Consider the following 22723-nt stretch of genomic DNA (forward strand, 5'->3'; position numbering starts at 1 on the left):
AATGGACACCTTCAATTTCCAGAGTTAACAGAACATTTGGTTTTTTCATCTACTCAGCAAAAGATTTGGACCATGGTGGGATTTGATTAACCTACATTTGTTTTGGTTTTTTTCCCCCAGGTTGAGTTCTATCAGGAGAACATTATCATGTCAAAATATCCTTATCCAGGAAAGGAAATTTTTGACATTTACGTATGATTTGGGAATGCATTATTGCAAACACTTCTTGTGTTGTCTTCAAATCATTAAATGGCATATACTATAACCTGTAAAGACCTATTTTTTTCACCCCGACCAAATTAATGAGATATTTTATTTCAACCATGTAGCAAACTATTTCTCCAACAGAGGTCACTACAGAGAAAGTTTTTTTTTTTTTTAGTAGATTAGTAGAAGGCTGTTTAAATTGAATAGTTGAGAGTAGGTATGTCCAGTGATCTAGTTTTTTTGAGGGGGAGGTCTAACTAATTAATATTAATTATGTGGTTGTTTATGGACTGGTCTGTGAACACCTACATGGCCAATATGCAAATTTAAACAGCTCTGTGCCACATCACTCATTTGACAGCCTCTATTGTCCGGCTTCATTCAACATTTAAAAATGCACCTTTCCTGCCATTTTAGGGTGCATATGAGTAAAATGAGCAAATTTTTGGAACAAGCAAAGAGAATACAGCAGATAATTAAACTGAACCCTTAAAAAATAACTAGGTTATAAAAAAAACATGTTGGTTGATTGGCTGATGTATTGTAAACAAGCGGAATGAGATTGCCCATTACTATAATCAAGGGGTTCTATAAAGGGGGGAATCACAGAATGGGTTGAGGCATTGACATTTAGATCAGTGAAATTTACACACAGCATTTGTTACATGTAACAGCACAATTAATAGATTTTTCCAAAAAACCAAGACACTGATTTTTGGCTTTTAGTTACTTCCTAATTTTTCACATTTAATCTGTTCAAAACTGAGGTCTCTTTAAGTTCATCCCTTCTAAGCTTAATGTTCTGCCATATTAATGAGAAACATGAAAATTTGGAGAATCAGCAGCAAAGTGAAATGAAACAGACTTCAACTGGTAAGGTTATTGTTGAATCTGTGTACAACACCACATTGAGTATGAGCTGTGTTTTGGATGGGGGAAATAGCTTTCAAAAAACATATGCACAAGACAATAACAATTATAGATCATGGAGGCAATTAATTTAGCAAGCATCATTACTGAGTGACACTTGCTGTGATTGTATCTGTTCAACCAATAAACTGATCTCTATCTGTATTAGGACAGGAAAGTGGGATCTAGTGTAGCTCTAGCAACACTAGACTCTGCAGATACTGTGGGAGCAGACACCTGTGTCTCTACCAACCTCAACTATTTCGCCTTATATTGCATCCATTGCTAAGAGGCAGTACTGTATACAGTGTCTTTCAAAGATATTCACACCCCTTGAAAGTTGTCAATTTTTTTCTGCATTACAAATAGTACTTACACATAATTTTCCAATCAATATTATTCTGGTAAACCTGTATGCTCTGACAATAAATTTTCAAAGCCCAAATTAGTTATTTTTCAGCAGATTATTTTAAAGGAAATGTAAAAATGTGAAATATTTTGCTTGCCCATGTAATCAAATCCCATATATTAATATTTGGTAGGGCCACTTTTTCTGCTATAACTGCTTTAGTCTTTTGGAGTATGTCTTTACCAGCATTGCACACTATTTGGGAGTGATCTTGCACAGCTTGCGGGCGACAAGTTTCAAATAATGTGAGATATTCCAAAATGATAAGGACTTTGACTGGGCCACTGTAGAACTGTAATCTATTTTTTTATTTTTTTTGAGCCATTTGACTGTGGATTTGGCCTGGTGTTTGGGTCATTGTCTTGCTGAAGGGAAAACTTGCTCCCATGCTTCAGGTTCTTCAGTTCACTGTCAGTACGTTTCTGTGTTTCGCTCCATCCATTCTTCCATCAGATGGAACAAGATGGCCAGTGACTTGCTAATGACAAGCATCTCCACAGCATATTGCTGCCACCACCAAACTTCACAGCAGGGATGGCGCTTCTTACTGTAATGCATGGGTAGTATTAGGTTTGTGCCACACATAGCATGTATAAATCTGGCCAAAAAAACTATTTTTGTCTCATCTGGCCACAAGAACTTTTCCCACATCTAAGCTGGGGCATTCTCATGCTTTCTGACAAACTTCAGAAGTGCTTTGGGATGGCTCTTTTTGAGTAAAGGCTTCTTTCTTTCTACCCTCCATACAGACCAGTTTTATGCCGAGCACCTGATATTGTTGCTTGAGGCACCTTTATTCCACTTTCAGCCACAGAACTAAGTGATTGTTCGCCTCTCTGTGGCTTCCCTCACAAGTTGGACAATGCATTTTGAGTGAAGGCTTTTTCTAGCCTGAGTTGTGTGATGCAGCTTCCACTTTCTGACTATTGATTTTACAGTGCTCATTGGGATGTCCAAAAACGTGTATATTATGTTGTAATCCTTGCTTAATTTATGCATTTGTACACTCAAAAAGGATGTGTTAATATCCAACACACTTTTTGTGTTATTATTTCTCTGTTACTTTCGATACATCTTGTGTCAAAGGTACTACAAATGTCACCAAATTAATTTCAAGTATACAATAGTTCAAGTATTTTCAAGTAAAATATCACACAGAACACACACACACACACACAGGCACACATACACATATACTATATTAATAATATATTATATATATTATATATATACTATAATAATAATAATAATAATAATAATAATAATAATAATAATACATGAATTAATTAATTAATTATTGCATATTCCAATCTCACCTTTCTGTTCTTAGTGCTGATGAGTGGTTTACATCTGGAAGTGTAGCCTCTGTACTTTGCCTCTGTCAGTCTTCTGCACAAACTATCCTGCGATACTCACTCCAAATACATGGACATCACCAGCAAATTACTGACAATTTGGGATTTTTTAAAATAAAAAAATGTCTTTCGTGGGTGAAAAATTAGCTGGTGATTCCTAAGTCCCCTTTTTCTTCTTTAGGGTATTCTACACTGTTGACTTTGGAATACACAAACATTCTGCAATAGTTGTAATTTATTTCTTCTTTCACCTCATCAAAAGCTTTTTACCTTTTTACCTCACAATAGCTTTCTTGGTTGTCAGTATCAGTTCTCTGACCCTGATCTTGTCTGGTATCTTTTAGCTTGTAAAGTAGACTCTACAAACATTTACAAACGATATAACCCATGCCTGAAACTTACAGCTTTCCATTTATAAATCAATGAGTAATTTATAAATAGAGTAATAATTAGATAATGGTACATAAACCTGTGTAACTTTAAACAGCTGATGATAATTTGTCCCAATACTTTTGTTGACGTGTGTGTCTGTGTCTGCAGCAGTCTCCCTTGTGCCCCTACTACAGTCAAACCACAGAAATATAAACCAGCAATAGGGGTTGTTCAGAACTCTGAAATGTTCAGAACTTCTTGGAATGTGAGGTCTAAATAAATTAATCTGAATAATTTATTGGAATGGCTGCTTGCATTACACAAAACTCTCATAAACTATTGCGCGTTTAGTGTGGTTTTAGGACCGGCTATTCGGACAGAAACAGTTAATTAGTCCTAGAAGAAATTATTTGACAGATCACGCTCTGGTTTTGTATCGATGAACTCTTGCTTGATTACGTTTGCATTTTTGTGGTATATGGTTAATCCAAAAATAGAAAAATGCTCCCCATAAATAAAACTGATTAAGTTGATGGTAGGACTCGTCCTTTCATACAAAGTCTCTGGCTAAAACAATTGACCTGACTGCCCCATCCCCCACTCGGCATCGAGCGAAGTGCAGTGACTCTCTGGCCATTCCCGAGTCCAGTTCAGAGGCTGTGTTCAGTGTTATACCAACGTGCAATGTTATGCAGAACAGTAATCATTACTCCTCCCAATACTGGTGCTGCTTGCAGTATGATTGGTTAACTCAAATGCCAGTCCTGCTTACTCACAGCAAACATGCCTGTGGAGGTTGGCCAGAGGAAGTCGTCCGTGAATGTTTTTGTCAGCCCTAGCTACATGAAATATTAAGGCATTTCACGGAGCCTGTGAGCTAACTGCAAACGTGCCTATCCGGATGAATTTAATAATCATGTCCGTTTTATAAATACGCCGTTCAAAACGCAATCATCTAGCTACCGAGGTAGCCCTTCAGCCGCTCGTGCTGAAGATAGGAGTCAGACGGTGGATTTTCAAGAAAGGGCGTAATCGAATCAGAACAATCAGTTGTTGAATTTGGATTTGAATTTGAAGTCATCATGAAGTTTGCACAGTTTTTGTTGAAGAATAGCGCCAAGACAAACATACCAAAACAAGTCGATAGATTTTCGAAGTTCTCTCCTTCACCGCTGTCAATGAAACAGTTCATTGATTTTGGTAAGATGTCAGTTTCTTTTAGCAAAGTTACCTAAATCCGGATGGTTGGTAGCTACCAATCTGTTTATGGATGCACTCATAAATAGCTATTAGTGAACGTTAGTTTACAGCTTGTTAGCTTCATCGTAGTAGCTAATCGGGTTGTAATTATGCTAGCAATACCCAAAGCTACTGTATATGCAAGCTACTTGTTAACTTATTTCCCCTGACAGCTGTCATTGCACTGGTTAGTGGTCACACGCACTTGCTAGCTATGCTACATATGCACACCAGCGATAAAAATGCAAGTTGCTGGCTTTGCATTTTTTTAAGCTATATTGGAATTATTTAACATTGTAGTAGGCTATCTTTTGTTCTAATGGGTGTCATACAGCGAATGAAACATGATCTAACTGTCCTGAGATTACTGATCATACTGTTGACATGTTTTTTCTTTGGATGTTTTCCTCTGGTTTGTTGGGAAGACGTTTTTACATAGCTAATTAAATCTGCTGGAATTCAGAACAGTATTTTCCTGCACGTGTGTGCACAAGGCTATAGAAATACCAGAATACCATACCCCAGATTTACCAATATAGTTATCGTCATATGTAGGTTAAATTAAATCTGTATACAAAAACCTGGCGTTCACTTATTTGGGTGGAATTGGAATGATTTCATTTTCATACGTTCATCCGCTTTCACGTAGATTAAATCTAGCAGCACTTATTGTATCCATACCGCATAATTGTTCCCCACACAGTACGTGCAATGAAAACAGTTACATATGTTTTGCAAGGTAACGGTAGCTAGCTAGCTCTAGTCAGGTCTTCTTTTAAGACTTTTCATTTTTTGAAATTTTATTATAACAGTTGTCTGTTTGTTTCTCCTTGTAGGGTCCGCCAATGCTTGTGAGAAGACTTCCTTCGTTTTTTTGCGCCAAGAACTGCCTGTCAGGTTGGCAAATATCATGAAAGAGATAGACTTCCTTCCTGACAAACTCCTTGGTACCCCATCTCTTCAGCTCCTGCAAAGCTGGTAAATATTAGATTATTACCTCTGAGTCTGTTATGTTCAGAAGAGGTAGTTTGGAATTTGCCTGAACTGGATGGCTCCCAGATTGCTGACAGTTAATATTGTACATACTCAAATGTAGGCAAAATTCTGTTACTGTTTTTTAAATGGTTTGACATGGGGTGCTTTGTTACTTTGTCGTGTGCCATGCAATCTCCAAAGGGAATTTGTTGTGCTTTGTTATTTAGAATATCAGTATTTTTTGTGGCTTTTAAAAATTTCCTTTATGTGTTTCTTCTGTGTTGTTTGTGGCCTTTCCTTCACCAATTCTCTAATACAATCTGAGATCTAATTAGTAATTCTGATCAGTGGCATCGAGCATTTGTATTTTTCAATAAAATGAAATCCCCGGACAAAGTTGTTTACAGGACTGACCTTGACAGATCCAGTAGTGAGTCACCCAGTCACCATTTGTTGTCTGCTAACTGGCACCGGGCAGCAGCAGCCCAGAGACTGTGCCAGCTCCTCTCTCTGCATGGCTTGTCTATTTCAGGACTCCTGCGGCGTGCATGGTCTTGGGTGAGCATCTGCTTGACGTCTGTGTTGCTTTGATGCACACAGAGAGGAACCCTTATCTTAACTATTCTCCAGATAAATATTTTGGTGGCTAGCTGTACTGAGACCATGCATGTTTATGAGCCTCATTTTGTTCTGCTCTCATTGCCTTATTGAAACAGTGTGCTGAATTCTATTCTGCGTTGAAGATTACAGTTAGGCCTAGGCTATACCCTGAAATTAAAGGTCACTTTTCCATTTTGCTAGTTTGGTTGCTAGTAGCACCTACTGTTTTTGTGGTTCCCAGAAAATATTGCTTTGGTAATATCATTTGAAGCTAAGCCCCCGCCCTCGAGCCCACTGATGGAATTGGTCACCAACAGTAAAATTATTCCATTCATCTCAGTCTCATTTGTGATTGGTGCTTGTGAAATGAATGGGTTGGGCTGGGAATGTAGATTTGGAGTTACTAGACCATTTAGAACTACATTTATGGGAGGCAGTTACTTTCTAAAGTTTGTTTACTGTATGAGCTTTTTGTTTGAATTGTAGTATGATTGGTTCTTAACCTTAGTTTAGGTCAGGGTCCGTGCGGGCTAAAGAGCTAAAAGTAGAAATGCTTTGTGACCTTCCACCTCTCCTTCCCAGGATACATCTCTAACCTTTGACCTTCCATACACATGCAAAAGGGAATAATGAATTCTTATGTATACTTAGTACTAGGATTGGTTTCAGGAAGGATTATGCATTGACTATCATTTCTTTGAAATCTAACTGAAATTTTGGTTAATTTTCTTTATTATTTGTCTATATAGCAACCAAAACGTTGCCATAATTAATGTTTTGTAATTTGTTAATATTGATTTTATTATAACAGGCGTGGAGCAATTAGATGTATGATGTAAAATGGCTACAGTTTGAATTGCGTAAGTTTTGTGTTTCTAGCCTTTCGTATGAGTTTGAGGTAAATGGTAGACAGGCTTATATTTCTGTGGCTCATATTGTATGGAAAATGGAAATGAGTTTTATATGGACCCTGACAGCTGGCCTGAAGCAGATTGATGTGAGTTGTATAACAGGTGTGAACACGGACCTTGGACCTAACAAGCATGACAGTCTATTGCTGTGGAAAGTTCAACCCACCACAGTGTACATAAACAGGACACAAGTGTGTTACGATCATTTTAAATGATTGGTGATTATTTGGTCAGAATAACCTTGCAGACAGCAGAGCAGGAGGTAATCCCTCAAACACCACGGTGAGTGCCGTGGTTTACACGCACGGCTTGTTTCGCCAAGCCCCAATTTTAACTGACGGCCATGCCCTTTCAAAGTATTAAACTGAGGCCCAATCAAAATAATTGTAATTCAATAAAGAATCACAATTCTCACTTTTTGCAACATCACTTTTAGTCTATCGGACTGGCTTTAAAAACACTGTAGCTGCACTTTCAGGTTCAGGTTGACTGTCAATGGATATTCCGTGTGGACCAAAAGACTGAGGACACCACCAAGAACTGACTGTTTTCATTATTTGTCAAGGTCTAATACAATTATGATACTCCATTCATGCTTCTTTTTCAAGAATCCATTATTTGTGAAAAGTCAAAAAAGTGTGTAAGCATTTGTTGAAGGTCAGAATTGTTTGTCTGCTTTGCGTGCTTTTCACCTTGATTACCACCTTCACTCTGCTTGGCATTGATTCCAACAGCTTATGCAACACCTCGTCTTCCATTTCATTCCAGAACTTTCCAACTCTTCCCATAGATGATCTGTTGATGTTGCTTTGAAGTTTGGCCTTTTCTCTCTTTAACTGCTCCTTCAAATTGGGTTCAGGCCCGGTGACTGTGGTGGGAATGCCATCCTGATAAGCTCCCCTTGTTCTCACTAATGTACTCTGGAAAAAGAAGTGCAATTGAAGTATCATAATTGCATTATTGCTTGATAAACAATGAAAACAACTAGAGCTTGGTGATGTCCTCAGACTTTTCGTCCCTATTGTACAGTATGTGCCAGGAATTTGAGCGAACATGCTGATTGGTTGACACGTAACATTTATTTGCATGTGGGTAAGGCCTTTCACTGTACTTACACTGCTTGACAATGGCATATAGTGCATGGATCTTACTGACAGTGGTAGAGAGGCATAGAGGGTTAGCAGACATACAGCTCTGTCTCACAGGTGTCAGAAATATGATTTATTGTTGGTGTAATATAGCTAACATTAGCTTGCTGGCTTTGCAACATTAACTCAAGTTTGATTTTGAATGCTTTGGGACAAACCTCAGTTACTCTCAAGCAAACAACATGGTGGCTAGCTAGGTTTGCAGAAAACCACAGCAAGCCAGTCAGTTTGCTAATGTTAACTAGCCGGTCTTTAAAAATACGCTTAAGACAAGACACTTCTGCAGATAGAACCGACCATCCTTAATGAAGTTTGCTTAGCTAATATTTGTTAGCTAGTCAGTCAATATTACATTGGCGCTAAGACCTCTTTTTACCTTTGCATTGGGAATCTTGTCAAATATTGGCTTACCTACAGTAATGCATGTAGATCACATTCATGGCTAGTTAGATCATTAGCTGGCAGTAATTAATGAATGTTAGACCAAACATGTGAAGCATGACTTGTGCTTGTAGCATTTATTATCACATTAGCTTGCCAATTTTTTGGCTATCTAGTACAAAGGACAGGTATAACATAAGTCATGATAAGTTAGTTAATTCAGTTAATTCAATTATGAACATTTTTAATTTAAGAAAAGAGTTTAGGGAAAAGTGCTTGTTAAGAAGCTATCCTCAAACCTTTCATTTAATGTTTGTGACTCAGGTTTAAGCCAGACAGCTCGTAGTTTATGAGTCGCTTACATCCAGTTACGTAACCCAGACTGGCTTTGAAACTCTGTTGCACTACAGCACATATAGGCTTAAAACACTCTTATTAATGAGAATATTGATGTAATGACTGATATTACTGCATGTTCTACTATCAGGATCTGAAAAGGGGGATGTGCTCCACAGATGATTTAGTGTTCAAACCAGGTGATCAGTTACTGTGATCCTGCTGTTCCTTCTTTCCTTTCTCCTTTCATGCTGCAGTACAGTAGGTTAAATGTACACATCTGGAATGTAAAGTATAAAATATGCTGTCTAAGTATAAGATATATGCACTTTTGTACGTCGCTTTGGATAAAAGCATCTGTTAAATAAAGGTAATGTAATGTCAGCCTGCAATAAGAACTATGAAATGGAAAACTATATGGATATGTGTAAAATCAGAGCTAAGCTTATTTTGCTAACAGAAGGCTGTAGCCTTGATCTGTCCAGAGAAGAGGCTGAAAAACCCATTCTTGTATCTTGCCTGAATCTTAAAGTAGCTTGCTAGAAGTTCGCCACTTCCCATATCTGAACTGTGCTTATTGTGTGTTGGTGACTTACAGTACCTGTGAAATCAGTACTTTTTCCACGCTGGCTAAACCCAACACCAGTTACTGTAAGTGGCTGTTGCAAGCAGTGGTGACTTTTGACCATAGATAGGCCTACATCACAAGATCTTTTAAATTGGATATACATTTGACAAGTCATTACAGTGCATTTTAGTCCTTTAGTAGATGATTTATCCAGAGTAGCCACACTCTTTACATATAGTCAGTTTGTGTAGCTGGATGTTCACTCGGGTTAAGTACTTTACTCTGCGGTGCAATGGCAGTGTCCCATCTGGAACTCAATCCTTCATTTTACCATTTTGCTAGCCTAGCCATTATGCTGTACTCCTATCCCTGATATTTAACAGAAAAATAACGTTCTTCAAAAATTATCTGGCTCCCATCTTTTTATCATTTTTGGTGCCATTTTCCACACATTTTAAATTGTGACACCTGCACCCTGCTGCTGAACTATTACTCCACCATTGTACCCACTTGCAGGTTAGGGACAGTTTTACACACTGCAGGGCACATAGGTTTCTCCTCCAATATATGTTGGCTGTGTTCTGTAGCACTATGTTTCATTGTTGATTACTGCTAGCTTGTGTGTGCCTGGTGCTCCATTGGGAGGAGCTATTGCAGCTGTAACCCAGGCAACTGTGATGGATTTAAGTGCACTTCACCCATGTTTCGAAAGAGCCGGTTATGTCCTGTTGTTGTGGACTCCTGGCCATAGTCTCTGGCATAGTTGGTTCTCACACTTGTGAATGTATTCATTAAGCCAAATCTTTTAAGAAGTAACAACTTTGCTCATGGTTCCTACTTCCTGTTAGCCACCATGAGCTTCATTAAAGTGCGTGGCTTTAGTTCCACACATAACAGAGAAGGTACTGAAAGAGCGAGCAGAGGCAGAATTCCTCAACCACATTGTTTTCCTCCCTTGTTTTTGTTTCAGCAGCAGAAAGGCCTCTGTAGACAAGTATATATGGTTTCTAATTTATTTGAACCTGAAATGAAACATGTTTTGTCAGCTCATTGTGGGTGAATTATATTTCACTCATATTTCAGAGGCATGGTGTCCTACACCAGTGATTCAATTGCGTATTAATATCTGTTTTTTTAATTTTACATTGTATGTTTGTGAACGGCAAGGTCTGCTTTTGGAACAGGTATGCACAGTCTCTCATGGAAATAGTGGATTTCCTGGAGAAGGATCCAGAAGATAAAAAGGTCCTGACAAAGTAAGTTTTTCAGAATTTAAGAAGAGCTCTAGCAGGTGATAAATTCTTGATGAAAATAGGGGGCTGCTTGTTTTAGCAAACCCTACCAAAGCACAGTGTAGTGACAGACCCATTAGTATTGAATATTGAATATTGGCATATCTGTGTCAGCTCATGGAAGGAGGGAGGGGTTCAGCTGGCTGGGTTATCTGCCAGTCACAATGCAGGAGCCACTCCTCTGGTGAATTAGGCTCCTGCAGTCTGCCTGCACCAATCACACATGAGTGTACCAGCCCAATGCAAGCACTGCACAGCGAGTGAATGAAAGGAGGGAATGGCTGGCAGGACGTGGGAGGACAGCCTATGCTTTTTGAATTAGAGAAGGATTCAGCAGGCCTAAGAATATGATTATGAATATGATTTAAAAAAATATTTATTTGTTGCTGTGGGTATTTATGTATTGTTATTTATTGTATACTATGCTGTAGAACAAAATTTTAAAAATCCCCCACTGTTGTCCAGGAAACCAGAGGGGTAAGAGAATAATTTGTGAAGCATGTTCACAGCAAAAGCAACAGTAGCATTTCAGAAGCCTCAGTCTACATTTGTGATGTTACAATGATCTTTTCTCTAATGGTTGGGGGTGTCAAACTCCAGTCCTGGAGGGTTGTAATATCTGCAGGTTATTGTGGTTTTATTTCAATCAGCAGCCTGTTAGGGTCTTGAGAACGCAGTATATGGATTCTTTAACCAATCAATTTGATTGCTGTCTTATGTAAAATGTTGTGTAAAATATTATCTTGGCCAGGCTGTAGATTTTATGATAAAAACCAGCATTCAAACTTCAGATGTATAACACAATGAAAACAAGATGTTATGCACATCAATCAGGTACTATAAATCTGAAGATGAGAAGAGGCCATCCAGCCTGCACAATATAGAGAATATCTGCCACTGTGTCAGATCTGTTTATGAACAACCCAAGGGTCAGGCATCACTGGGGGAGGGGCCTCTGTCAGGGCAGCCGTCACTGGGGGAGTGGCCACTGTCAGGGCAGCCGTCACTGGGGGAGGGGCCTCTCTCAGGGCAGCCATCACTGGGGGAGTGGCCTCTGTCAGGGCAGCCATCACTGGGGGAGTGGCCTCCCTCAGGGCAGCCATCACTGGGGGAGTGGCCACTGTCAGGGCAGCCATCACTGGGGGAGTGGCCACTGTCAGGGCAGCCATCACTGGGGGAGTGGCCTCTGTCAGGGCAGCCATCACTGGGGGAGTGGCCTCCCTCAGGGCAGCCATCACTGGAGGAGTGGCCTCTGTCAGGGCAGCCATCACTGGGGGAGTGGCCACTGTCAGGGCAGCCATCACTGGGGGAGTGGCCACTGTCAGGGCAGCCATTGCTTGAGGTAGAGTGGGTGATGATAGCAAGGTGGCGTAGAAACTACTGAGTCTGTATAACCTTTTATAATTGATTTTCAATCATCTTGATCAGAAACAGCTGTTTCTGTAACAGCCTCTTAATACCTTGGTGGTCTGATTTGTTGACATCTTGTAATGACAGTTTGACAGGTAGTGATGGACAATGCCATAACTCGACATTGCATTAGCTTCTTTCATAGTTTATTGTTTTGGTATTCATATTATTACTTTGTGTTATCTGTGCTGTAGACCAGAGGTTCTCAGATTGGGGTATATGGGCTGTTTATGAAAGGACGTAATTGAAATAAAATTTTATTATGGTAGATTTTATTGATTTTCTTTTGAACAGCACTGATTTCTGTGAGCTTGCATCTAATCACTATAGTTAATATCTTTAGGCTATATATCTTTAGGCCATTTATGAGTGTGTGCAGCCATTTCATTGAGTTAAGAGTAAAGCTAATTGTTTTTCTGAACAAAATATAAAGTTTGACACCAGTACCAAGTACCACTGGACCCCAGCTGTACCTGCCAAGTATGCAACCCCTTTATTGAATCTTCCTCAAATGTCTGAAATCTTCAGACCTTTTAAATTTGATATCTGAGAACAGTTAGTTTCCCTGTTTTGTTATTTGACAGGGTTATCTAGATCTAGAGATTTATAGTGTGCTCCTCGGAACTGGAAACAGTACTCTAAATAGCTTCGGCAAGGGAACTGTAAACCATTAACACAAGGAAATATGTCTGGTTCCTGTGTGAACTGTTGCGATGTGATTTGAATTGGCCTTTTCCTCCTTCAGATTTACAGAAACACTCATCAACGTTCGGAACCGACACAACAATGTGGTTCCCACTATGGCCCAGGGGGTCGTTGAGTACAAGGAGGCATTCGGAGTGGACCCAGTGACCAATCAGAATGTCCAGTACTTCCTGGATCGGTTCTACATGAGCCGCATCTCAACCCGGATGCTCATGAACCAGCACAGTAAGGGGGCCAGTCCCTCTTCCACTTCCACTTAGCCTGAAGGATGGCTAATTGTTGTCTTGGGTTCAAAATAGGGTTGTCAGATCAATGAATTGAGTTCAAATCATATCTTAGAGAATATTAGAGAATATATACTTGCTTTGTCAAAAGTGTCAAAAATAGTGACTAAAATTAATGGCACCTCAGCTTTACTTATTTACTGTCAAAAGCAAACTAATTAGCAATGTTGTGGCTTCATCTTTTAGAGAAAAATATAAATAAATAGGGAAACATTAAGAAAACCTCTGTAATTTATATATGTTGGGTTGTAAGTTCTATTGATATGCTGTGTTCTTCTACACAGCTCTTATATTTGATGGAAGTACCAACCCTGCCCATCCTAAACACATTGGAAGTATTGATCCCAACTGCGATGTGGTTGGGGTTGTAAAAGGTAATTGTCTTCATGGAAAATGCACTGTATCAACATTGTTTTATTGAACATATTTATTTGATGCATGGGACTTTTTTGCATCCTTACTGTCCAGGAGACTGGTGGATGGCTCTAATTAGCCTGTGCATGCACTGTAGGTGATCCATCTTCTTAAAATGACAGTTCGTGTTGCAGTGATTTGACAAGCTTGTGAATTAAATCACAAATTCCAAATTTGCTAGGTTAAATAAAAAGGATGCAAATGATGGAATGATTGTAGTTGAAGGCCACAACTACAATGACCAAACAGAATGGCCACCAGTTGTCATGCTGACATCATGAGTGTGATCAGAGATAGTGCGATGCATTGTTAAAATGTGGAAAATTCCAATATTGTATCGGTGCAGGGTAACCAAGCTGTGCTATATCTATGATAGTTATGCGTACAATACATCTGTGTAAGTGAGATATGTTTAATCTATTGCAAACATCATGCATGCTGTTTGATAGTAAAAAAAATAATTGGCCTTTTTAGCCTGTTTGTTTTTTGATGGAAAACAGTGCAAAGGTTATGTAGGTCTATGCCTGTGCTTATCAGCCCATGGCTTCATGTGGTAAGACTTGTGACTGAGTTTTGGTGCCAACAGTTGTGCCTGTGTCAACTTCCTAAATGTGGTACTCCATATGAGTAGCTTTTTTCTTTTTGTGGTTTTTAAATGGACCATAGATTTGGCCCTGATATCCTTCTGAAACAGGCTTTGGGATATACAGTATATACTTATAAAATATCTAAACCTTTGGCCAGGATGAAGACCTTGCTTTGTAATTTTGAAATAGAAATAAACAAATAAATAAAGGTTATCTCTCATAAGTACTGTTACTGTTGTACTTATTACCTATGTCAACAGAGTTATGTTTTTACCCAATTCTCTCTGCCTGTCTGTCCATATGTCTGTCTGTATATTAGCAGGATATCTCCAAAACGTATGAACTGATTTGCATGAAATTTTGTGGGAAGCTTGGTCATTGGGCAAGGAAGAACTGGCAAATGTTTCATGCTGGTTGGCCAAAGGGGGGCATAGCGGTGGGCTTGGCTTCTTGCAAAAAGCCATGTAACTTCTGAACGGATTCATGTTACACCATGGAACTTTGTGTTCCTGTCAGCCGGGAGGTGCTGCAGAACCCATTTCCAGCCACCGCAATCACCGACTAAAAATGCTTAGGAGTGGCTAGAATTTAAACAGGCATATCTCTTGCCTGATTTGAGATACAGTCATGAAAATGTGTGCATCTCCTAATGGGAATTGCATAAAAGAGATGACTTTTGGTGAATATCCGACACATGGAGCTGGCATATCTTGACAACTGAATAGTGTTGGCGGAGGTATGCACTCTATTGAGTGCCATCTTTTAGTTTATTTGGTATTCATTTGGTCAGTACCTGAAATGATTTTGGTACCTTGTCTAATGGCTTGATACACTGGACTGCAATCAAATTGAAAACGTATTGGTTAGTTACATGCAAAGAAACTATTTGTTTTAAATGAACGCTGCAAATTCTTTAAAAAAGGGTTTTTGTGATTATAGTTGCAAAGTGACTTAACTGCTATAGCAGTCAAAGATGCACTGTATAAAAAGCAAGCATGTTGCTTAGCCGCATGCAGTATCTCACAACACACCTCCCTCCTGTTCACGCAGACGCGTACGAGAGTGCCAAGATGCTGTGTGACCAGTACTACCTGACATCCCCCGAAGTGGAAATCAAGCAAGTCAACTGTGAGTGCGAGCTGCGCAACATTATTCTGGGCCGCGCGGAGACAGAACAGACCCCTGCAAAATATTTGTTCGCGGTCTCACATTTCCAAAGGTCTGCGAAAGGCACCGCGGAAACTTAAGAGGCCGCGTTTGTCGCCGCCGGTTTTGTGCCGGCCTGGTTTCTGGGCTGTCAGGAACGATTAGGCCTGCAGTAGCGGTCCTGGAGCCTTCGCTTAGAAAACGGGGGCGGAGTTTACCGGAACGGGCCGCACGTGTGGTCGAAGTTTATTTTTTCGCGTTTGAGTCCAGCCACACCGCTGTCTGTGTTCATTGTAATTCTGTACATGATGGCTGTTTGCAAGTCACTCTGGTTTAAGGCAATCTGTGTACCACCTTCATACTCAAATCCTGTCAAAATCTTCTGAGATTTTTTTTTCTTCCCCGTAATTATGTTGGTTTAGCTTAAGCATGTCTGCTCAGTTTCAACGGAAGCTGTCAGTAAATGAAGCTTTAGTCTCTCATGTATTGAAGTCAGGCTGCAATTGCCATAAAAGTGTTTTTCACAAAGTTTCCTACAAAGACTGAATGATTTTACCCAAATTGAAAGGTTTGCATATTATTTTTCTTCTTTGCGACAGATGAGATAAATGCATATTCAAAACTTTTGAAAGCTTGTTTTTTAGCATATTATATGACTTATTACCATACATAGATATAGAGCAAAACATATATTTTTTTCTAACAGATTTTAAAGACTCCAGCTGAACTTGGTGGCAAGGTTTTAGGAAGTACTGTTTTGTTTCAATTGTTTCTTAGTCAGCAAACATAAATTCAAATGGACAAAGGGAAACATAATGCATTGTTAAGTAATGAACTGTATCCCCACTGTAAATGGTGAGGTCGCAGGCCCTGCAATCAGCCTGCTCTTTCCACACAAAGGGCTCCACTTTTTAAACAGACAGCGTTTGTTATCACTGTGCCATTTTACTGCTTCTCGGGAGCAAATGAATCATCTTTGAGAAATGTCAGTTTGCGCTGGCGAGCAACGGACATTTGGCCTGCACACTTAAGGGAAATGTCTCGCCTGTCATCTGGCTTGAATGGTCAGATACAGAAGGAGACAATAACAATGTGATTAATGCTCGTTTTTCTGCTGTTTTTTTTTTCAGCTAAAGGGCCTGAGCTTCCTCTGCATATTGTTTATGTTCCTTCACACCTGTATCATATGTTATTCGAACTCTTTAAGGTACAGTACTACACTGTTATCATTCTATTGTTATCTCAGGCACGAGGTTACTACACTTCAGGTTGACTCTTGAAATCATGTTCCTGAAAGGGCTCAGAGAATATTTTTCAGAAAAGTTTCAGCAATTATCTTGGAATTATGCATTCATTTTTTTTTCATACGTTCTGGTGACAGTAATTACATGTCTGCTTCGTAGAAGACAAAATATACAACTGTGCATGTCTAGGGAAATAAATATCCTTTTTCAAATCTGTGAAGTATGTGCATTTCAGTTTGCATGTTAAAAGTAGCCTATAATCTTGTCATTTGCAGCATGTTACAGATATGGCACAGTTTTTGTAAATGGTGTTGTTTGCTGTTTACAGAATGCAATGAGGGCGACAGTTGAGGCACATGAGACTAGTCTGACTCTTCCCCCAATAAAACTACTGGTTTCACTGGGAAGCGAAGACCTGACAATAAAGGTAAACGCATTTTCCTCTAGAAAGGAAAAAAAACGGCAGTAATCGCCCACATAACTATGCGGCTAATTCAAATGCATTCCAAGTCCAGTCAAGGTCCCATTCCCACAGAAGTCGAGCACTTTACTGCATTTTTAAAAAATCTCAAGTGTTGCCAACCATCAATAAAGTAATATAAAAATGACCTCAATATCCCTGAAAAGGAATACTGCCGCCAGATCCAAACCTCATTTTGATCAGTATGTGGATTCTGATCCAGGGTCAGGTCAGGACTCTTTTGCTTTTGAGTCCTGGACTTTCATATAAAACAGAGACGCGAAACTGTTTGAGTTCATTGCCAGAATCTCAAAGCAAAAGCACTTTAAATCATATAAATAAGAAATTTGTCATTTTGAAGACCTCGTTAAGTCCTTAATTTGATATTCGGAACGTCATACGTTGTGTAGATAATAGATGTTGTGGAGGTATAGTCTCTCACGTCGTGCTGTATTGCAGATGGCGGACAGAGGCGGCGGCGTCCCTCTGAGGAAAATCGAGCGGCTCTTCAGTTACATGTACTCGACCGCTCCCAGCCCTGTGATTGGCGACGCTCGCAATGCCCCCCTGGTGAGCACTGTGAGAACTTCTGCGCATGCACCCGCTCCACGCTCCGGTTTCCATCCCCAGATAAGTCCTCAGCACACGTTTTCGCCGGACCCCGCCAGTACTGCTCCCAAAAAACGTAGCCTAAATACTGAGTAAATACAGTTCAAAAGCCTGCGATGCTCACTTTTTCTGGCTGGCTCTGGTTGCGGAACAAACCCTTCTGTTTAACTGGACCGAAATGTACATTGGCAGAATTGTAAACCACATCTACCCTGCATACCACACACATAAACATACACACACAAAGGTTTTTTTTCAGAATCTGAATGATTCCTTTGGTGCGGGTGCTTGTCCGTCCCTCCAGGCCGGCTTCGGTTACGGGCTTCCGATTTCCCGTCTGTACGCCAAGTATTTCCAGGGGGACCTGCAGCTGTATTCCATGGAGGGCTACGGAACGGCAGCTGTCATTTACCTGAAGGTGAGAGGCCTGCTTGTGGGCCTGAGGGCCTGCGCTTCGGGATGCACTTGAGTTGAGTGCGTTCAGCTGTGAGTGAAGAGCGTCTGGAGCACACACAAAGCAGGTAGTCAAATAATACTGGCAAGTACACTGCGGCCCGGGTTACTAAAGAGTACAAGACAGTCTAAGATACATAACGAAGGATGCTCACCTGGATTAGCACAGGGATTAACCCAAAATAAGGAGAGCTGGAGCATTCTCAAAGCTTTAACACAACACCTTAAAGAAAATGGAATAGTCCCTTTTCTTACCATTCTGATCTATGGACTATGCGCGTGCGGTGTGTGTGGATTAGCTTCATAAGAGAAAAGGTGGTTCTTACAGCATTGACACAAAACCTACTCAAACTTCAATGCGAGTTTATGAAGGCCTGACCTGAGTGTCTGTAAATATGGGAACCATCTTTTGATTTTAAATCACATATTGGGGCTCCTGCAGCTCATTCAGCGAAATAGTTCTTAATTCATAGAAATCTGGTACGCAGGAACTCCTCATTTGTTTTGTCGTTTTCTGAATGTGTTAAATGTGTTTTAATGTTATTTGAAACTACCAGTAACCTTGTTACAAAAGGGCTTAAAAATAATTGTTAAATACTTTTGATGATCGACTTCATGATTTGAAATCCTGAAATCCAAATTTGTGAATGTGGGTTCTGTAGTATAGTAAGTTCCACGGCTGAATTAGCAGCTTTAAATCCATGAATGTATATTTTATAGAACGATTCCTACTCTCAAGGCCTGGTAACAAGTGTGTATGATGCCCCAAAAGCAGCTTGGCTCTCAGCACTTAATCAGCAGAACTTCTCCTTTCCATTTGAAGGCCTTGTCCTCAGAGTCCGTGGAGCGGCTGCCCGTGTTCAACAAGTCTGCCTTAAGGCATTACCAGACGAGCATCGAGGCTGACGACTGGTGCATCCCCAGCAGCGATCCCAAGAAACTGGGGAAGTACGAGTACAGCGTTTAAGACTGAGAGAGAAGCTGAGCGCGGAGAGACGGACCGGAGTTCCTACGTAGCAAGGCCAGCAGATCAAACTCCTAACTGGGGGGGGGGGTAAAACAAACGAAACATTTCTCCATTGTTTTCAGCACCCATGAAGGAAAAGTCGGTTTCACAATGGAAGCTTCACACCATTTCCGTGTAGAGTAGCAACAGGCTTGGCTAGCAGTATTCAAAGGAACCCCAGGAGTCATCTCTCAGGACTGATTTCATGAATGTTGGTTTGTAAGAGGGCATTTGCAATTCTAGACCGAACTGCTGACGTACATTTCAATTAGTATATTCTAGGTGCATATACATGTTTGTGCATGTATACATGCATATGCACTGACAAGGAAGAGAAAGTTAATTTGTTCTTAGGACACAGTATCTTTTGAGTTTTACTAACTGAACTTCTCAGTTTTATTTTTGTTGAGTTTTTTATACTCCTTTCACTACATAATAAGGTATTCCATTAGGGCAGAGGCTTTATTAGACACAACATGACACTGAAAATAATACTGGATCCTCTGAACTCCATATTAGCATTGATGGGCTTCTCTGGTTATAAAGCCTTATAAGCTGTTATAAAAGTGGGATGTGCCCTTTTCTTAAGTTTTATTTTAGTTGAAGGATTTTATATTACTAATTTTCAACAAAAAGAATAACTAAACCACATATAAGCTATTGCAATAATGTTGTTCAAAATGTGTTATACGTTTTTTTAAACCACATCCCACCTTTAATTCTTACTTAGAGGGTAAATATATATATATATTTTTTTTTTATGTGGCTTGAAGTGTCTTGACACCATTTTAAACTTTTTTTTTCTCAACCATTTGGAAGGAAATTGGTAGCGGTATGTGATGTTTTTAGTTTCCTTGAGGATTGAAAATTGAACCGAGAACTGGGTCTTTACAACTTTACAACTTCCTGCAACCTCAAATGTAATACATTCACTACAGTTGCAGTCATCTGTTGAAATAATTTATGATAAGGCGCTAATTTGACCTTGCCAACTAAATTTCTTTGCAGCAGGACAGCACAGTATAACCGGAGAGTATGACTGTACAGGCTGTAAAACTCATCCGTGCTACCTCATAGTATTGTTAAATATCCAACGCTCAACCTGCTCAGTGATTATTTAAGGAAGTGTTATGTTTTGTTGTCTGTCTAAACAAGAGATTCAGACTGCCAAATTCAATAAATGCTTAAATTTTTTGCTCAAAACCACAGTTATTAAACCAGCAAACACCCATAGACCTTACCGGCAAACTAAACTGTTTGCAATTTAGAGATGTGGGCAGATGTGTAACCCCCCCCCCCCCCATACAGTGTGGATGTAGACATAGTTTTTAGTACTAAAATGAAAAAGGATTCAACCGTGGCAAGAAGCCACTGCTCCCAAGACCACTTTGTGCTGTGATAGAATTTCCCTGTATTAGAATTTCCCCTTACAGTACTGTATTAGTTTTAAAAAAATGTTGTCTTTCCTGTCAGCTGTGTGGCCAGAAGATTCATACAATGCTGGCAGCAGTAGATATACCAGAGAAACCCGATGAAATGGTGTTCAGTATGAACAGTATCAACCAGTGCATGGCTGCGATGCCTCCTATCCTGCCATTACACACACTGCTAATACAAGTACTGTTATTTAGTATTACTTGTTTTATTGTAGTTAGCCATAGTAATTGTATAAAAACAAGGTGTACACGAACCAACCTTTAATTCCACAGTTATGTTTTTAATTAGGAGTATTTTTAATGAGCGTTTTAACCAATGGTTTGAGACTAAAAAGACCTCTTTAACACTGTGAAGTGCCAACACATTTATTTTTAATTTTGCATGTCGGTGGTGGATAGTGTTTTTCGTTTTTTAAATCCCGGTGTTCTCAGGACTAAGGTGTATGATCCGTCCATCCTCAGAAGGCCTTGCCCATTTATAAGAACACCGATACAAATATATGGATGTGAAGCCAGGATGACTACAGTTGTGCCGGATCAATGCATCCCTTGCACATGTGAGGTAAACGCAAGTAAACACAGGCAATAGTGCTGTCTCTAGTGAACCGCATTCAGCTAGTTCCAGGGTCACTTTTGAGCAATGTGAAAAGAAACTTCTTGCCTTTATCTTGCTATTCCCTCATTAAGCCTTAACTAAACGATGCTGATTTTCACATGTGCTGTCTGTAGCAGTGAGTCGGCAGACTACCCTTTCTCTCTCTTGCTGCTTGGGCAACAGTGCAACACTTGAGGAGGTTGAGGAGCTGAGCTTGTAGCTAGAATGTCGACGGGTCGAATCGGGGGGGGCACTGTCGTCGTGACCCTGAGTAAGTAAATTTAAGCTGTTAAGCTGTTCCTGTAGACATCCCTGTGGTGCGAATGAATGATGTGAGAAATGTGGCAGCAGGTTGGGCTTAATTTGCGTATGTGATGGCATATAGGCTTATAAATCATGGGAAAGTTTGCGTGCAGGTGCGGCTGGTTAATCGCTTACCTTGGATTTGAACCTGAAGCATCATCCGCTCCTCCACGTCCGCACGGTACCTCACGCCTCACCTTTCCCGTACGATTCCTAGGACCCCAGTGCTGCTTACACGGTTCCCTTATGAAACTTAACACGGTGCAGAATGTCGCAGTGGACGGTGGCGTACTGTCAACACCAACCTTGCCTGTACATTTAATGGAAACTTGAGTTGGGTGTATGAGCATGGACTGTGGAAGCTACTCTGAGATGAAGGATTTTTTTTTTGTTTGTATTTATCTTTCACCTTAGCCTTCCTGCTTCATTTTGTGTTTGTGTGTGTGCGTGTGGATTCCCTATTTCCTCCTAGCTGGTCTAAAAGCCTGCTGCTGTATTGGCAGCTACTGTATGTCCTTTCCCATTAAACCTGCAATAAAGGGTAAACAGTCTCAGTCAGCTGGTTATGTTGTTTTTTTTGTCTGTGTGGTGACCTGAATGGTGTATACCCATGTGAGATGGCGTACGTGCAAGCGACATTGTGTCAGACTGTCAACACCACATTACTGACAAAAACAGCTATGCAGTTTATTGATACTCACTAGTCATTGAGATTTATGTGTGCCAGCCATTAACTTTAGACCAGGGGTGCACAACAAGGGCCAGTCCATTTCAGGATTTTGTCTGAATATTTGCCAACATTTATTTAATTAGCCCAATCATATCTTGATCTGACATGCAGACTGCAAGTGTATCCTAGAGATTTTACTGAGCTCAAGTGCAGGAGTGGAGCAGCATAGTTTATAGAGCTGTCGGAAAACTATATGGTAATCGGTTGGAACAAAAACCAACACGCAGATCGGCCCTCCAGGACCGGAGTTGTGCACCCCTGCTTTAAACGTATGGTTTTTACATCCTGGTACCTGCTTTTACAAGTTAGTGTTATTATTTAGGTGTTCAACTTCCAAGTTTCTTTTACAAATGAGTGTTTTTGTCAAGTAGGGCGGGGGAATGGACCCAAACGCAGAGTCAAAAAACTCAAAATCCAGAAGGGTAAATCAAAACCTCGAGCTTTACTTTAATAGAACAAAAACCAAGGAGATACAAAAACAAGACCACGCAGGGCAAGTTTCAAAAAGTCAAAGCATAGTTCGTAAAATGCAAAAACAAAGAAAATCCCGAAAAACCAAAACAATGCAAAACCAGAACACGGACAGGGTAGAAAAACACCCAGAACAAAAACACAGAGTCAGAAGTACACGTGGGGACA

The 22723-nt window shown here is 40.1% G+C and overlaps 1 protein-coding gene and 1 long non-coding RNA gene across 2 annotated transcripts; one reads left to right on the top strand and one right to left on the bottom strand.

Annotated features, from left to right (window-relative positions):
• Positions 1-1802: 1802 nt before the first annotated feature.
• Positions 1803-6277, bottom strand: LOC118234081. Its single transcript, XR_004766623.1, has 2 exons — positions 5881-6277; positions 1803-2072 (listed from the first exon to the last, which is right to left on the bottom strand). It is a non-coding gene; the product is annotated as an uncharacterized LOC118234081 (long non-coding RNA).
• pdk4 (pyruvate dehydrogenase kinase, isozyme 4) lies at positions 4036-21908 on the top strand. The gene is made up of 11 exons (XM_035430393.1): positions 4036-4452; positions 5328-5469; positions 10595-10666; positions 12858-13042; positions 13386-13475; positions 15153-15230; positions 16379-16455; positions 16821-16919; positions 17412-17522; positions 17866-17979; positions 18838-21908. The coding sequence occupies exons 1-11, from the start codon at positions 4335-4337 to the stop codon at positions 18979-18981; spliced, it is 1230 nt and encodes a 409-aa protein (XP_035286284.1). The 5' UTR covers positions 4036-4334; the 3' UTR covers positions 18982-21908.
• The last annotated feature ends 815 nt before the right edge of the window (positions 21909-22723 follow it).

The sequence above is a fragment of the Anguilla anguilla genome, chromosome 8 (assembly GCF_013347855.1).
Source record: "Anguilla anguilla isolate fAngAng1 chromosome 8, fAngAng1.pri, whole genome shotgun sequence".
In the NCBI taxonomy this organism is placed as follows: Eukaryota; Metazoa; Chordata; class Actinopteri; order Anguilliformes; family Anguillidae; genus Anguilla; species Anguilla anguilla.

Bases quoted from the DNA above. Each gene is read 5' to 3' on its own strand.
- pdk4 (XM_035430393.1), top strand. From the start codon at position 4,335: ATGAAGTTTGCACAGTTTTTGTTGAAGAATAGCGCCAAGACAAACATA. The intron at 10,667-12,857 runs GTAAGTTTTTCA...TTCCTCCTTCAG, and splicing joins GATAAAAAGGTCCTGACAAA to ATTTACAGAAACACTCATCA. The intron at 17,523-17,865 runs GTGAGCACTGTG...CCGTCCCTCCAG, and splicing joins ACGCTCGCAATGCCCCCCTG to GCCGGCTTCGGTTACGGGCT.